General features: G+C 45.9%; 1 protein-coding gene across 1 annotated transcript in view; it reads right to left on the bottom strand.

The window, feature by feature from the left end:
• Positions 1-14,626, bottom strand: part of LOC141102428 (parapinopsin-like) — a 48,612-nt gene that overhangs the window by 21,494 nt on the left and 12,492 nt on the right. The window contains exon 2 of the mRNA XM_073591381.1: positions 2,799-3,127. Coding sequence (XP_073447482.1) covers positions 2,799-3,127 — 329 coding nt within the window. The remainder of the gene's footprint in view (positions 1-2,798; positions 3,128-14,626) is intronic.

Genomic DNA, 14,626 nt, shown 5'->3' with positions numbered 1-14,626 from the left:
GCTCCTCCACCTTCCGTTTGAGGATGCCCCACAAATGCTCAATAGGGTTTAGGTCTGGAGACATGCTTGGCCAGTCCATCACCTTTACCCTCAGCTTCTTTAGCAAGGCAGTGGTCGTCTTATAGGTGTGTTTGGGGTCCTTCTCATGTTGGAATACTGCCCTGCAGCCCAAGCTCTGAAGAGAGGGGATCATGCTCTGCTTCAGTATGTCACAGTACATGTTGGCATTCATGGTTCCCTCAATGAACTGTAGCTCCCCAGTGCCAGCAGCACTCATGCAGCCCCAGACCATGACACTCCTACCACCATGTCTTTGTACTCCTCACTGGTTGCCGCCACACACGCTTGACACCATCTCAACCAAATAAGTTTATCTTGGTCTCATCAGACCACAGGACATGGTTCCAGCAATCTATGTCCTTAGTCTGCTTGTCTTCAGCAAACTGTTTCTTGTGCATCATCTTTAGAAGAGGCTTCCTTCTGGGACGACAGCCATGCAGACCAATTTGATGCAGTGTGCAGAATATGGTCTAAGCATTGACAGACTGAACCCCCACACCTTTAACCTCTGCAGCAATGCTGGCAGCACTCATATGTCTATTTCCCAAAGACAACCTCTGGATATGACACTGAGCACGTGTACTCAACTTCTTTGGTCGACCATGGCGAGGCCTGTTTTGAGTGGAACCTGTCCTGTTAAACTGCTGTATGGTCTTGGCCATCGTGCTGCACCTCAGTTTCAGGGTCTTGGCAATCTTCTTATCGCCTAGGCCATCTTTATGTAGAGCAACAATTCTTTTTTTCAGATCCTCAGAGAGCTTTTTGCCATGAGGTGCCATGTTGAACTTCCAGTGACCAGTATGCGAGAGTGAGAGCAATAACACCAAATTTAACATACCTGCTCCCCATTGACACCTGAGACCTTGTAATACTAATGAGTCACATGACACCAGGGAGGGAAAATGGCTAATTTGTCCCAATTTGGACATTTTCACTTAGGATTGTACTCACTTTTGCCTGTGGTTTAGATATTAATGGCTGTGTGTTGAGTTATTTTGAGGAGACAGAAAATTTACACTGTTATACAAGCTGTACACTCACTACTTTACATTGTAGCAAAGTATCATTTCTTCAGTGTTGTCACATGAATTGATATAATAAAATTTATACAAAAATGTGAGGGATGTACTCACGTGTGTGAGATACTGTATATTTTGCGACCACACTGGGTCCTTCTTTCAAGGCAGAGTGGATATATTGTTTTAATATTGTACTATGTACTCTACCTTTTGTGGCTTCCTAAATAACAGTTGACATGTATGCCTTAGCTTGGTCCAGCATGTGTGATAGTAGATCAGAGAATCTGAGGCATTATTATCATCAATCCTATCATACATGTTGGATTAAACGGAAGTAAAGATGGGGTATTATTAAGGCCTCCTGTATGCACATTTAGTATTATCTATTCAAGCAAAAACACCACAAAAGATATAACACCTCGATCTACCAAGAAATTTTATTCAGACATATATAATATACAATAAAATGCAGTACAAAAGCGGAATGCAACATGCTGATTCATTTTTGTCACAGCTGCAAGCACGGCATTGTGGCTACGGCATGTTAAAAGCTATGAGCGACTGGATGTCAATGATAAAACCACCTGGTTTTACTGGCCCCTGGCTGCTCATATGAACACAGACTAATGCCCCGTACACACGGTCGGATTTTCCGATGGAAAATGTGTGATAGGACCTTGTTGTCGGAAATTCTGACCGTGTGTAGGCTCCATCACACATTTTCCATCGGATTTTCCGACACACAAAGTTTGAGAGCAGGATATAAAATTTTCCGACAACAAAATCCGGAATTGTCGGAAATTCCGATCGTGTGTACACAAATCCGACGCACAAAGTGCCACGCATGCTCAGAATAAATAAAGAGATGAAAGCTATTGGCTACTGCCCCGTTTATAGTCCCGACGTACGTGTTTTACGTCACCGCGTTTAGAACGATCGGATTTTCCAACAACTTTGTGTGACCGTGTGTATGCAAGACAAGTTTGAGCCAACATCCGTCTGAAAAAATTCTAGGATTTCGTTGTCGGAATGTCCGAACAAAGTCCGACCGTGTGTACGGGGCATAAGAGTGTTCTGAATTCCCTGCCCTTCTCTCTCATGTGTTGCGTAGAGGAATAGAACATTTTAAAATGTCCTTAAAGTGACTGATACCCAATTGTTACTGTACACATCACCCATCTTTCAGCCATGAATTCAGCCCTGGTAAAATGCTATCCCACCCTGTTTCTGGGGGTACCCCATATGCCTCCAGAGGTCAGGGCTGGTACTAAACATCCAAGCACCCTTTTTTTTTTTTTCAATAGAACCCGTACCCTTCGATAGAATCCCTCATCAACTGAATTTGACTGGATTCTATACAGGTGAGTCTGTACATGTACACCTTGCAGCATATATCTCTATAAGTGACACTACTTCACTAAGTGGTCTATTTATTTAAAAAAAAATGTACAGTGCGGAAGTCTATGCATTAACACAGCCATCACGATTAATTCCTGTACATGTTATTTATGTATTTATTTCCTATGATTGCTGGCTCCATCTAGTGGCCATAATGTTGTATTTTCCTAGTGGTGGTATTTCAGGAAAATACCTAATTGTGGCCACTAGATGGAGCTGCTGATCATAAATGAATAGAAAATGAGTGTCATTGACTCTCTTTTTCCTTTTATTCTCTCTACTAAAATTAAAAAAAAAAAAAAAAAAAAGAAAACTAATTACCTGACGAAGAGTCCACATGAGGTATCCATACGAGACCAGGATGGTGAGAAATGGGATTGCAAAGCAGAATGAGAAAAAGCATATGATGTATGACATATTGACAGGGTCAGGATTGTACCAGTCTGGAGCACAGGAGGTCTCCACCCCTTCCAGCTGATAACTACCCCAGCCAAACAGAGGTGGCGTGTTCCATATGAGAGACCAGATCCAGGAAACAGCAATTCCAGCCAGGGCCTGCTTGCGGGTAAAGGTCATGGTACCCATAGGCTTACACACCACAAACACGCGGTCCACTGCAATCACAGCGATTGTGCAGAGTGCTGCAATTCCTACAACAAAACAGAGGTTGTATTAATGATATCTGACAACTGCTGGTCAGCACTTTAAAGAACAATGAAAAAACACAATATATATAAAAATGACTCAAAGTAAGGGTAAACACTAGGGATGAGCCAAACACCCCCCGGTTCGGTTCACACCAGAACCTGCGAACGGACCGAAAATTCGCACGAACGTTAGAACCCCATTGACATCTATGGGACTCGAACGTTCAAAATCAAAAGTGCTCATTTTAAAGGCTAATTTGCATGGTATTGTCCTAAAAAGGGTTTGGGGACCCTGGTCCTGACCCAGGGGACATGTATCAATGCAAAAAAAACGTTTAAAAATGTCAGTTTTTTCGGGAGCAGTGATTTTAATGATGCTTAAAGTAAAAAAAAAAGTGAAATATTCCTTTAAATATCGTACCTGGGGGTGTCTATAGTATGCCTGTAAAGTGGCGCGTGTTTCCCGTGTTTAGAACAGTCCCTGCACAAAATGTCATTTTTAAAGGAAAAAATCTCATTTAAAACTGCTTGTGGGTTTAATGTAATGTCGGGTCCTGGCAATATGGATGAAAATCAGTGAGACAAACGGCATGGGTACCCCCCGTCCATTACCAGGCCCTTTGGGTCTTGTATGGATATTAAGGGGAACCCCGCACCCAAATTAAAATAAGGAAAGGTGTGGGGCCACCAGGCCCTATATACTCTGAACAACAGTATACAGGCGGTGCAAACAAGACAGGGACTGTAGGTTTGTTGTTAAGTAGAATCTGTTTGTAATTTTGAACGGGTACATTTTTAACGTGTTTAGCTCCAGCCAAAAAATCTTTTTTAAGCTTTTTGGAAAACATAGGGAAGGGTTATCACCCCTGTGACATTTGTTTTGCTGTCTGTCCTCCTCCTCAGAAGATTTCACCTCACTTTTTGTCCCAATGACAAATGTTTTTTGAAAATTTGGGTTTTTTTGTGAAACAAGGATTGGAAAGCATCAGTGGAAAGGAGAAATGTTTTTCCCATATTAACTCTTACAGGAGAGAATTTCCCTTCCCAGGGCTAGATTTCATCTCACTTCCTGTTGTCTCCTTCTGTTTGCAAGTAGGAGTCGTTTGTAAGTTAGATGTTTGAAAGTAGGGGCCTGCCCTATATACTCAGCAGAAATTTGGGCCTTAGGTGTTGTTGTGGCCACAACACTGTAAGCCCTCACAGGGCCCTGCTGTGAAATATTAGATCAAGAATTGTAATTACATGCCCCAGTTGACCAGGGGCAGAAAAATTGGGCCTTTGGTGCTGGTGGTGGTGCTGGTGGTGGTGCTGGTGCCACAACACTGTAAGTCCTCACTCGCTCTTGGTGTGCGCAGAAATGGGCCCTGCTGTGAAATATTAGATCAAGAATTGTAATTACATGCCCCTGTTGAACAAGGGCAGAAAAATTGGGCCTTTGGTGGTGGTGCTGGTGCTACAACACTGTAAGTCCTCACAGACACTCTAGTTGGAACGCAGAAACGAGCCCTGCTGCAAAGTATTGCATCAAAAATTGTAATTACACGCCCCTCTTAAACAGGGGCTGAAAAATTGGGCCTTAGGCACTGGTGCTGGTGCCACAACACTGCAACCCCTCACAGATACTCTAGTTGTAGCGCAGAAACGAGCCCTGCTGCAAAGTATTGCATCAAAAATTGTAATTACACGCTCCTTTTAAACAGGGGCTGAAAAATTGGGCCTTAGGCACTGGTGGTGGCGCCCAGAACCAAAAATGTTCTTACAAGCTATCAGCGTGATCATTGAGGAGGAAGAGGATAATTACTCAGGGATAGTCACTCAGCATCAGCATAGGCAGTCTTTGAAGGGATCTGAGATTTCAAAAAAAATTATTCAATTATTCGGTTACATCAGCATCAGGTGCTTGGTAGCTGGTGGGGATCCAAGACTGATTCATTTTTATGAAGGTCAGTCGATCGACCGAGTCGGTGGACAGACACACCCTGTGATCGGTTACAAAGCCTCCAGCAGCACTGAATGTGCGTTCCGAAAGAACGCTGGATGCAGGACAGGCCAGTAGCTCAATTGCATACTGTGCAAGCTCTGGCCAGTGATCCATCCTCAAGACCCAGTAACCCAGAGGATTTTCGGTGGGAAATGTGTCCAAGTCAGATCTTGCCCCTAGGTATTCCTGCACCATGTAAAACAGACGCTGGCGATGGTTGCTGGAACCGATCATACCTTGGGGCTGCGGACCAAAAAATTGTCTGAACGCATCGGTCAGACGGCCACCTCCTCCACCGCTCCTTCTTTGACTGACCGAAGCCTCAGCAACACGTTGTCCAGAAACAGGAGTTTGTAACCTCCCAGTCTCTGGGAACGCGTTGCACAGACCTTTCTGCAAGGCCTCCCGAAGATGTTTCATCCTCTGCTCCCTCTGCGATGGCAAGATAAGGTCCGCAACCTTACCCTTGTAACGTGGATCAAGGAGGGTTGCCAGCCAGTATTGGTCCTTCTCCTTGATACCACGAATAGGAGAATCCTTACGCAGGCTTTGCAGGATCAGGGAGGCCATGCAGCGTAGGTTTGCTGAGGCATTCGGTCCGGAGTCCTCTGGGTCACTAAGGACGACATGGTCCGCAGCCACCTCCTCTCAGCCACGTACAAGTCCATGTGTTTCTTGGGACTGATCCCTTAAAGACTGCTGCTGATGCTGAGTGCCAGGCTCCACCTCCATACTGACACAATCTTCCTCTTCCTCCTCCTCCTCCTCCTCGTCCTCTTCCTGTGTGCTCGGCGGGCACGCAGGAACACTGTTTGGATAAAGTGGGCCTTGAGAGCTAAGGAAGTCCTCCTCTTCCTGCCTCTGTTCTGCCTCAAGTGCCCTGTCCATTATTCCACGCAGCGTGTGCTCCAACAGGTGGACAAGGGGGACAGTGTCATTGATGCATGCACTGTCACTGCTCACCATCCTCGTGGCCTCCTCAAATGGTGACAGGACAGTGCATGCATCCCTGATCATGGCCCACTGGCGTGGGGAAAAAAAAACAAGCTCCCCTGACCCTGTCCTGGTGCCATAGTCGCACAGGTACTCATTGATGGCCCTCTGCTGCGTGTGCAGCCGCTGCAGCATGGCCAATGTTGAGTTTCACCTGGTGGGCATGTCACAGATTAGGCGGTTCTTGGGCAGGTTAAACTCCTTTTGGAGGTCCGCCAGCCGAGCACTGGCATTATAAGACCGGCGGAAATGCACACAGACTTTCCTGGCCTGCCTCAGGACATCCTGTAAGCCCGGGTACCTGCCCAAGAACCGCTGCACCACCAAGTTAAGGACGTGAGCCAAACAGGGCACATGGGTCATTTGTCCCTGTCGGAGGGCAGAGAGGAGGTTGGTGCCATTGTCGCAAACCACCATTCCTGCCTTAAGTTGGCGTGGCATCAACCACCTCTGAACCTGCCCCTGCAGAGCTGACAGAACCTCTGCCCCAGTGTGGCTCCTGTCCCCCAAGCACACCAGCTCAAGCACCGCATGGCATCTTTTGGCCTGTGTACTTGCGTAGCCCCTTGAACTGCTACGGAGCACCGCTGGTTCCAAAAGCACAGGAAGAGGCCATGGAGGAAGAAGAAGAGGAGGGGGTGGAGGAGAGAGATGTGTCACAATCATTAGTAGTGGCATTTTGGAGGCGTGGTGGCGGAACAACCTCCAACACTACTGCACCTTGTCCTGCATCCTTCCCAGCTGCCAGCAGAGTCACCCAATGCGCCGTGAAACTTAGGTAACGTCCCTGTCCATGCCTGCTGGACCATGAGTCAGCGGTAATATGCACCTTACCGCTGATTGCCCTGTCCAGCGAGGCATGGACATTGCCTTCCACATGCCGGTAGAGAGCCGGAATCGCCTTCCGTGAGAAAAAGTGGCGTTTGGGTACCTACCACTGAGGAACCGCACATTCCACAAACTCACGGAAGGGGGCAGAGTCTACCAACTGAAAAGGCAGCAGTTGAAGTGCTAGCAATTTTGCCAAGCTAGCATTCAACCGCTGGGCATGTGGATGGCTGGGAGCAAACTTCTTTCGACGGTGCAGCAGCTGGGGCAGGGAAATTTGCCTGGTACAATCTGACGTCGGTGTACCAAAAGCAGATTGCCCACAAGTACTTGGCTGTGACACACCTAATTCTACACCTTCATTCCTCTCAGTGCAGGTCTCAGAGAGGACTGAAGGTATAGTGGGGTTGGAGATCTCAGCTGATGAGGAGCAAGGAGAGGTCCTCTTTGTTCTTTGGTGTGGGTCTTTTAGATACGCTTGCCAACGAACTGCATGGCAGGTCAACATATGTCTGGTCAAGCATGTGGTACCCAAGCGGGAGATGTTTTGGCCACGCGAAATACGCTTGACACATATGTTGCAAATAGCAGCGGTGCGATCTGATGCACTCGTCTCAAAAAAGGCCCACACCAAAGAACTTTTTGAATAACGCGCAGAGACTGCAGCGCCCTGCACATGTGGAGCTTTGGGGTGTGATGCAGTCAATGTGCTGCCCTTAGGCTGGCCCCTGGAGGGCATCCTGCCTCGTTGGTGATGTGCCACCTCCTCCTCCTCCTCCTCTCTCCTATCAGGCACCCACGTTGAGTCAGTGACCTCATCATCCCCTCCCTCCTCATCACTGAAGCAAACCTGGCAGTATGCTGCAGCGGGGGGAGCATGACTGCCAAATTGCTGTCCTTCTTGGGCACCCCCTCTGTCCGTGCTCATGTTACTGCCTTCATCAAGCTCAGTATCATCATCAGAGCCTTCCAAACGCTGGGCATCCTCCTGGAGCATGTACCCAACACTGTGGTCAAACAGTTCGAGGGACTCCTCAGGAGGACATGGTGGGGCTAGGGAAGGAGTCACTGATGACATTGAGCCGAGGGAAGAGGCCGCTGCTTTGCCAGACAAAGTACCCTGAGCATGAGTGAGAGAGGATGAGGAGGATGAGGACGGCTTGGTCATCCACTCGACCAAGTCTTCGGCATGTTGCGGCTCAACACGGCCAGCTGCCGAAAAAAAGGCCAAGCGTGTCCCACGGCCATGTGCTGATGAGGATGCACCGTCTCCACGACCAGCACTAGACACAAAGCCTGCTTGCCCTCTCTTATTGGCTTGTGACTGTCTGCCTCTCCTTCTTGGCCTTCCAGACATACTAATGGCCTGTAGCTGCACTAAGCTGGGATATATATATATATATATATATATATATATACTGATACTGCAGCTAGCAAAATCAACTGCCTGCCTGTAGTATGTAGAACACCACCTACCTTCTACAGGTAGCTTTAGCTGAACACTGTGCAGTGCTCGCAAAAAAATAACTTGTAGGTTTAGCTGAACACTGTGAGGAGGACGCACCACACTAACGTGTAGTTTTAGCTGAACACTGTGAGCAGGACGCACTACACTAACTTGTAGTTTTAGCTGAACACTGTGCAGAGGTCTCACTACACTAACTTGTAGTTTTAGCTGAACACTGTGAGGACGCACTACACTAACTTGTAGTTTTAGCTGAACACTGTGAGGAGGACGCACCACACTAACTTGTAGTTTTAGCTGAACACTGTGAGCAGGACGCACTGCACTAACTTGTAGCTTTAGATGAACACTGTGCAGAGCTCGCAAAAAAATAACTTGCAGGTTTAGCTGAACACTGTGAGGAGGACGCACCACACTAACTTGTAGTTTTAGCTGAACACTGTGAGCAGGATGCACTACACTAACTTGTAGTTTTAGCTGAACACTGTGCAGAGGTCTCACTACACTAATCTGTAGTTTTAGCTGAACACTGTGAGGACGCACTACACTAACTTGTAGTTTTAGCTGAACACTGTGAGGAGGACGCACCACACTAACTTGTAGTTTTAGCTGAACACTGTGAGCAGGACGCACTGCACTAACTTGTAACTTTAGATGAACACTGTGCAGAGCTCGCAAAAAAATAACTTGTAGGTTTAGCTGAACACTGTGAGGAGGACGCACCACACTAACGTGTAGTTTTAGCTGAACACTGTGAGCAGGATGCACTACACTAACTTGTAGTTTTAGCTGAACACTGTGCAGAGGTCTCACTACACTAACTTGTAGTTTTAGCTGAACACTGTGAGGACACACTACACTAACTTGTAGTTTTAGCTGAACACTGTGAGGAGGACGCACCACACTAACTTGTAGTTTTAGCTGAACACTGTGAGCAGGACGCACTGCACTAACTTGTAGCTTTAGATGAACACTGTGCAGAGCTTGCAAAAAAATAACTTGTAGGTTTAGCTGAACACTGTGAGGAGGACGCACCACACTAACTTGTAGTTTTAGCTGAACACTGTGAGCAGGACGCACTGCACTAACTTGTAGCTTTAGATGAACACTGTGCAGAGGTCTCACTACACTAACTTGTAGTTTTAGCTGAACACTGTGAGCAGGACGCACTACACTAACTTATAGCTTTAGATGAACACTGTGCAGAGCTCGCAAAAAAATAACTTGTAGGTTTAGCTGAACACTGTGTGTGTATATATATATATATATATATATATATATATATATACACACAACACCTGGGATGCATATATATACACACAATACACTGTAAGTGCAGCTAACTCACTGATTGTCCTGCCTAATCTATCTAACTCAAATGAAATGACACTGTCTCTCTGTCTATCTATCTCTCTTTCAACACCGGAACACACACTACACAGGGCCGCCGTGCAGGTGGCCTTATATATAGTGTGGGGCGTGTTCTAAACCCCCTGAGCCGTAATTGGCCAAAGCCACCCTGGCTTTGGCCAATTACAGCTCTCTCTACCGACGGCGCTGTGATTGGCCAAGCATGCGGGTCATAGTGCATGCTTGGCCAATCATCAGCCAGCAATGCACTGCGATGCCGCAGTGAATTATGGGCCATGACGCGCCACACGAATTTGGCGCACGACCGAACAGCCAATGTTCGAGTCGAACATGGGTTCGACTCGAAAACGAAGCTCATCCCTAGTAAAAATGAATTAGTTTATTTTCTGCTGCCCTAGGTACTGAATACATTATGGTAAATATACAGCGTCTCTGCAACAAATGCTCCAGTGCACCTCTCTTATAGCTGAATTAGTCACATCAGTATATCATTTATTTACTGCCCTGTCTTATAGACCAGGGATATTCAACCAGCGGCCCAAGAGGGCTATGAATATGACCCAACACAAAATCGCAAACTTTCCTAAAAATGTTGATTTTTTGGGGAATTTTTTTGTAAAAATGCATTTACACTTAGCGAACACCAATGCGGCCAAATTAAAATTTCACTTTTATGCCCTGTACACACGGTCGGACTTTTCGACGGAATATGTGCGATCGGAGCTTGTTGTCGGAAATTCCGACCGTGTGTGGGCTCCATCGGACTTTTTCCATCGGAATTTCCGACACACAAAGTTTGATGCCCTGTACACACGGTCGGATTTTCCGATGGAAAAAGTGCAATCGGATTGTGTTGTCGGAAAATCCGATCATGTGTGGGCTCCATCGGACTTTTTCCATCGGAATTTCCGACACACAAAGTTTGATGCCCTGTACACACAGTCGGATTTTCCGATGGAAAAAGTGCAATCGGATTGTGTTGTCGGAAAATCCGATCATGTGTGGGCTCCATCGGATTTTTTTCGACGGAATTTCGGACACTCAAAGTTTGAGAGCAGGATATAAAATTTTCCGACAAAAAAATCCGATCATTTAACCACTTGCCGCCCGCCATATAGCAGAATGACGGTGGCAAAGTGGTTTCAATACCCTGACTGGGCGTCATATGACGTCCGCAGGATATTGAGCGGCTACGCGCCCCCTGGGGTGCGCATTGCGGCAATCGTTGTTGAGGTGTGTCAGTCTGACACCCCGCAACACCGACCTAGGTAAAGAGTCTCTGACGGAGACTCTTTACCACGTGATCAGCCGTGTCCAATCACGGCTGATCACGATGTAAATAGGAAGAGCCGGTGATCGGCTTTTCCTCACTCGCGTCTGACAGACGGCTGCTCTCCTGACAGGGGGGGTCTGTGCTGATTGTTTATCAGCACAGCCCCCCCTCGGATCCCACCCAGGACCACCAGGGAAGCCATCCACACTGGACCACCAGGTATGACCCCTAGGGAAATACTAATCTGTGCCCAGGCAGCTGCCAATCAATGCCCAGGCAGCTGCCAATCGGTGCCCACTCACAATGCCTACCACTGCCAGTGCCACCAGGGATGCCTATCAGTGCTGCGTATCAGTGCCCATCAGTGCCACGTATCAGTGCCCATCAGTGCCTAGCAGTGCCGCCTATCAGTGCCCATCAGTGACGCCTATCAGTGCCCATCAGTGCCACCCATAAGAACCCATCTTTGCAGCCTTTCAGTGCCCATCAGTGTCGTTTATCAGTGCCCATCAGTGCTGCATATCAGTGCCACGCATCAGTGCCACCTACCAGTGCCCATCAGTGCACCATATCAGTGCCCATCGTCAGTGCCCGTCAGTGCCGCATATCAGTGCCCATCGTCAGTGCCGTCAGTGCCCGCTCATTGGTGCCACCTTATCAGTGCCCATCAGTGAAAGAGAAAACTTACTTATTTACAAAATTTTTTAACAGAAACAAAAGCAAAACTTTTCTTTTTTTCAAAATTTTCGGTCTTTTTTTATTTGTTTAGTTAAAATAAAAACCACAGAGGTGATCAAATACCACCAAAAGAAAGCTCTATTTGTGGGAACAAAATGATAAAAATTTAGTTTGGATACAGTGTTGGATGGCCGCGCAATTTTCATTCAACAGCGCTGAAAGCTCAAAATTGGTCTGGGCAGGAAGGCGTATAAGTGCCCGGTATTGAAGTGGCTAAAATCCGATCGTGTGTACACAAATCCGACTGACAAAGTGCCAAGCATGCTCAGAATAAATTAAGAGACGAAAGCTATTGGCTACTGCCCCGTTTATAGTCCCGACGTGCGTGTTTTACGTCACCGCGTTCTGAACGTTTGGATTTTACGACAACTTTGTGCGACCGTGTGTATGCAAGACAAGTTTGAGCCAACATCCGTTGGAAAAAAACGATGGATTTTGTTGTTTTGAATGTCCAATCAATGTCCGATCGTGTGTACAGGGCATTAGTGAACCTTTACAAGTTACATTCACACCGTATTCATGTCATCACCACACAAAGGGCAAAATTAGAACCAAAATATCCGATGAGCACCTTGAGAATTCAGTGAAAATTGCTACTACTCCCATCCAACCAGATATTAATGCGTTAGTTTATCAAAAACAGTGTCAAATATCACACTAAGTTTCCCTCTTTTACTTTTATAATTAAAAATATTACAAAAAAAAAAAAAGTTTTATTACTCAGGTACGTTATCTATATCAGTGATTGTTAAGTTGTGATCTGCCTGACTTTTTCTGCTCATCAGCTATCCTGTATGTTATGCGTGGCCAGTGGCGTAGCGTGGGTTGTCAGCCCCCGGGGCAAGGCAAGTAATTTGCGCCCCCAAACCTGCGGACTTTTAGCACTCCCCGAGTCCCTTCAAATAGTATTGATCTACCTGATTCCTATACTGACCACTACACTAACCTACTTGATTTCAACACCGACCAACCTGATTCCTTTACTGACCATTACACACTACACTGACCACTATACTATACTGTCCACTACACTGAGAACTACACTGACCACTATACTGTCCACTACACTGACCACTATACTGTCCACTACACTACACTGACAACTACACTACACTGACCACTACACTGACCACTATACTGTCCACTACACTACACTGACAACTACACTACACTGACCACTACACTGTCCACTATACTGTCTACTACACTGACCACTATACTGTCCACTACACTGACCATTATACTGTCCACTACACTGACCACTATACTGTCCACTACACTACACTGACCACTACGCTACACTGACCACTACACTGACCACTACACTGTCCACTACACTACACTGACCACTACGCTACAATGACCACTACACTGACCACTACACTGTCCACTACACTACACTGACCACTACGCTACACTACACTGTCCACTATACTGTCCACTACACTACACTGACCACTACACTGTCCACTACACTACACTGTCCACTATACTGTCCACTACACTGGCCACTATACTGTCCACTACACTACACTGACCACTACACTACACTGTCCACTCTACTGTCCACTACACTGACCACTACACTGTCCACTACACTACACTGACCACTACACTACACTGTCCACTATACTGTCCACTACACTACACTGACCACTACACTGTCCACTATACTGTCCACTACACTACACTGTCCACTACACTGACCACTACACTGTCCACTACACTGACCACTACACTGACCACTACACTATACTGCCCACTACACTGACCACTATACTGTCCACACCACACTGACCACTATACTGTCCACTACACTACACTGACCACTATACTACACTGACCACTATACTGTCCACTACACTATACTGACCACTACACTAACCACTATACTGTCCACTACACTATACTGACCACTACACTACACACTACACTGTGTAAAAAAGTGAATTCTTATTCACTGCTGTTGAACTGATACTTTTATATCCGTACTGAACGTGCAAACAGTACAGATGGTTCATTGAATTTGTATTTAATTTGGATAATACCACTTTGCTGTACTGTAGCCTACCCTGACTGTATTCTTTGATCAATAGGCATGTACAGTGTATCATTCATGTGACTTCCAATGCAGTGCCTGTGCTTTTCTCATAGCTGGTGTTATCCAATATCCAACTGGAAATTATTTACTTCCAAGCAGATTATTCTGTCTGATTACCACAAGACTATCTCTAAATGCACTTGTCACTGAGTAAGTAATATGTACTCTGTTTAACCACTTCAGCCCCGGAAGGCTTTACCACCTTAATGACCAGAGCATTTTTTTGCGATACGGCACTGCAAAGCTTTAACTGACAATTTACGTCCTTTTTTTCCCACAAATAGAGCTTTCTTTTGGTGGTATTTGATCACCTCTGCGGTTTTTATTTTTTGTGCTATAAACAAAAAAAGAGCGACAATTTTGAAAAAAAACAATATTTTTTAACTTTTGCTATAATAAATATTCCCCCAAAAAATGTATAAAAACAAATTTTGTCATCAGTTCAGGCCGATATATATTCTTCTACATATTTTTGGTAAAAAAAAATCGCAATAAGCGTATATTGATTGGTCTGTGCAAAAGTTATGACGTCTACAAAATTCGGGGATAGAGTTATGACATTTTTATTATTATTTATTTTTTTACTAGTAATGGCGGTGATAAACGATTTTTATCGGAACTGCGACATTGCGGCGGACAGATCGGACACTTTTGACACTTTTTTGGGACAATTGACATTTATGCAGCGATCAGAGCTAAAAATAGCCACTGATTACTGTATAAATGTCACTGGCAGGGAAGGGGTTTACACT

Source organism: Aquarana catesbeiana, linkage group LG07, assembly GCF_042186555.1.
Source record: "Aquarana catesbeiana isolate 2022-GZ linkage group LG07, ASM4218655v1, whole genome shotgun sequence".
In the NCBI taxonomy this organism is placed as follows: domain Eukaryota; kingdom Metazoa; phylum Chordata; class Amphibia; order Anura; family Ranidae; genus Aquarana; species Aquarana catesbeiana.
This window is presented reverse-complemented; position numbering and strand designations above follow the sequence as displayed.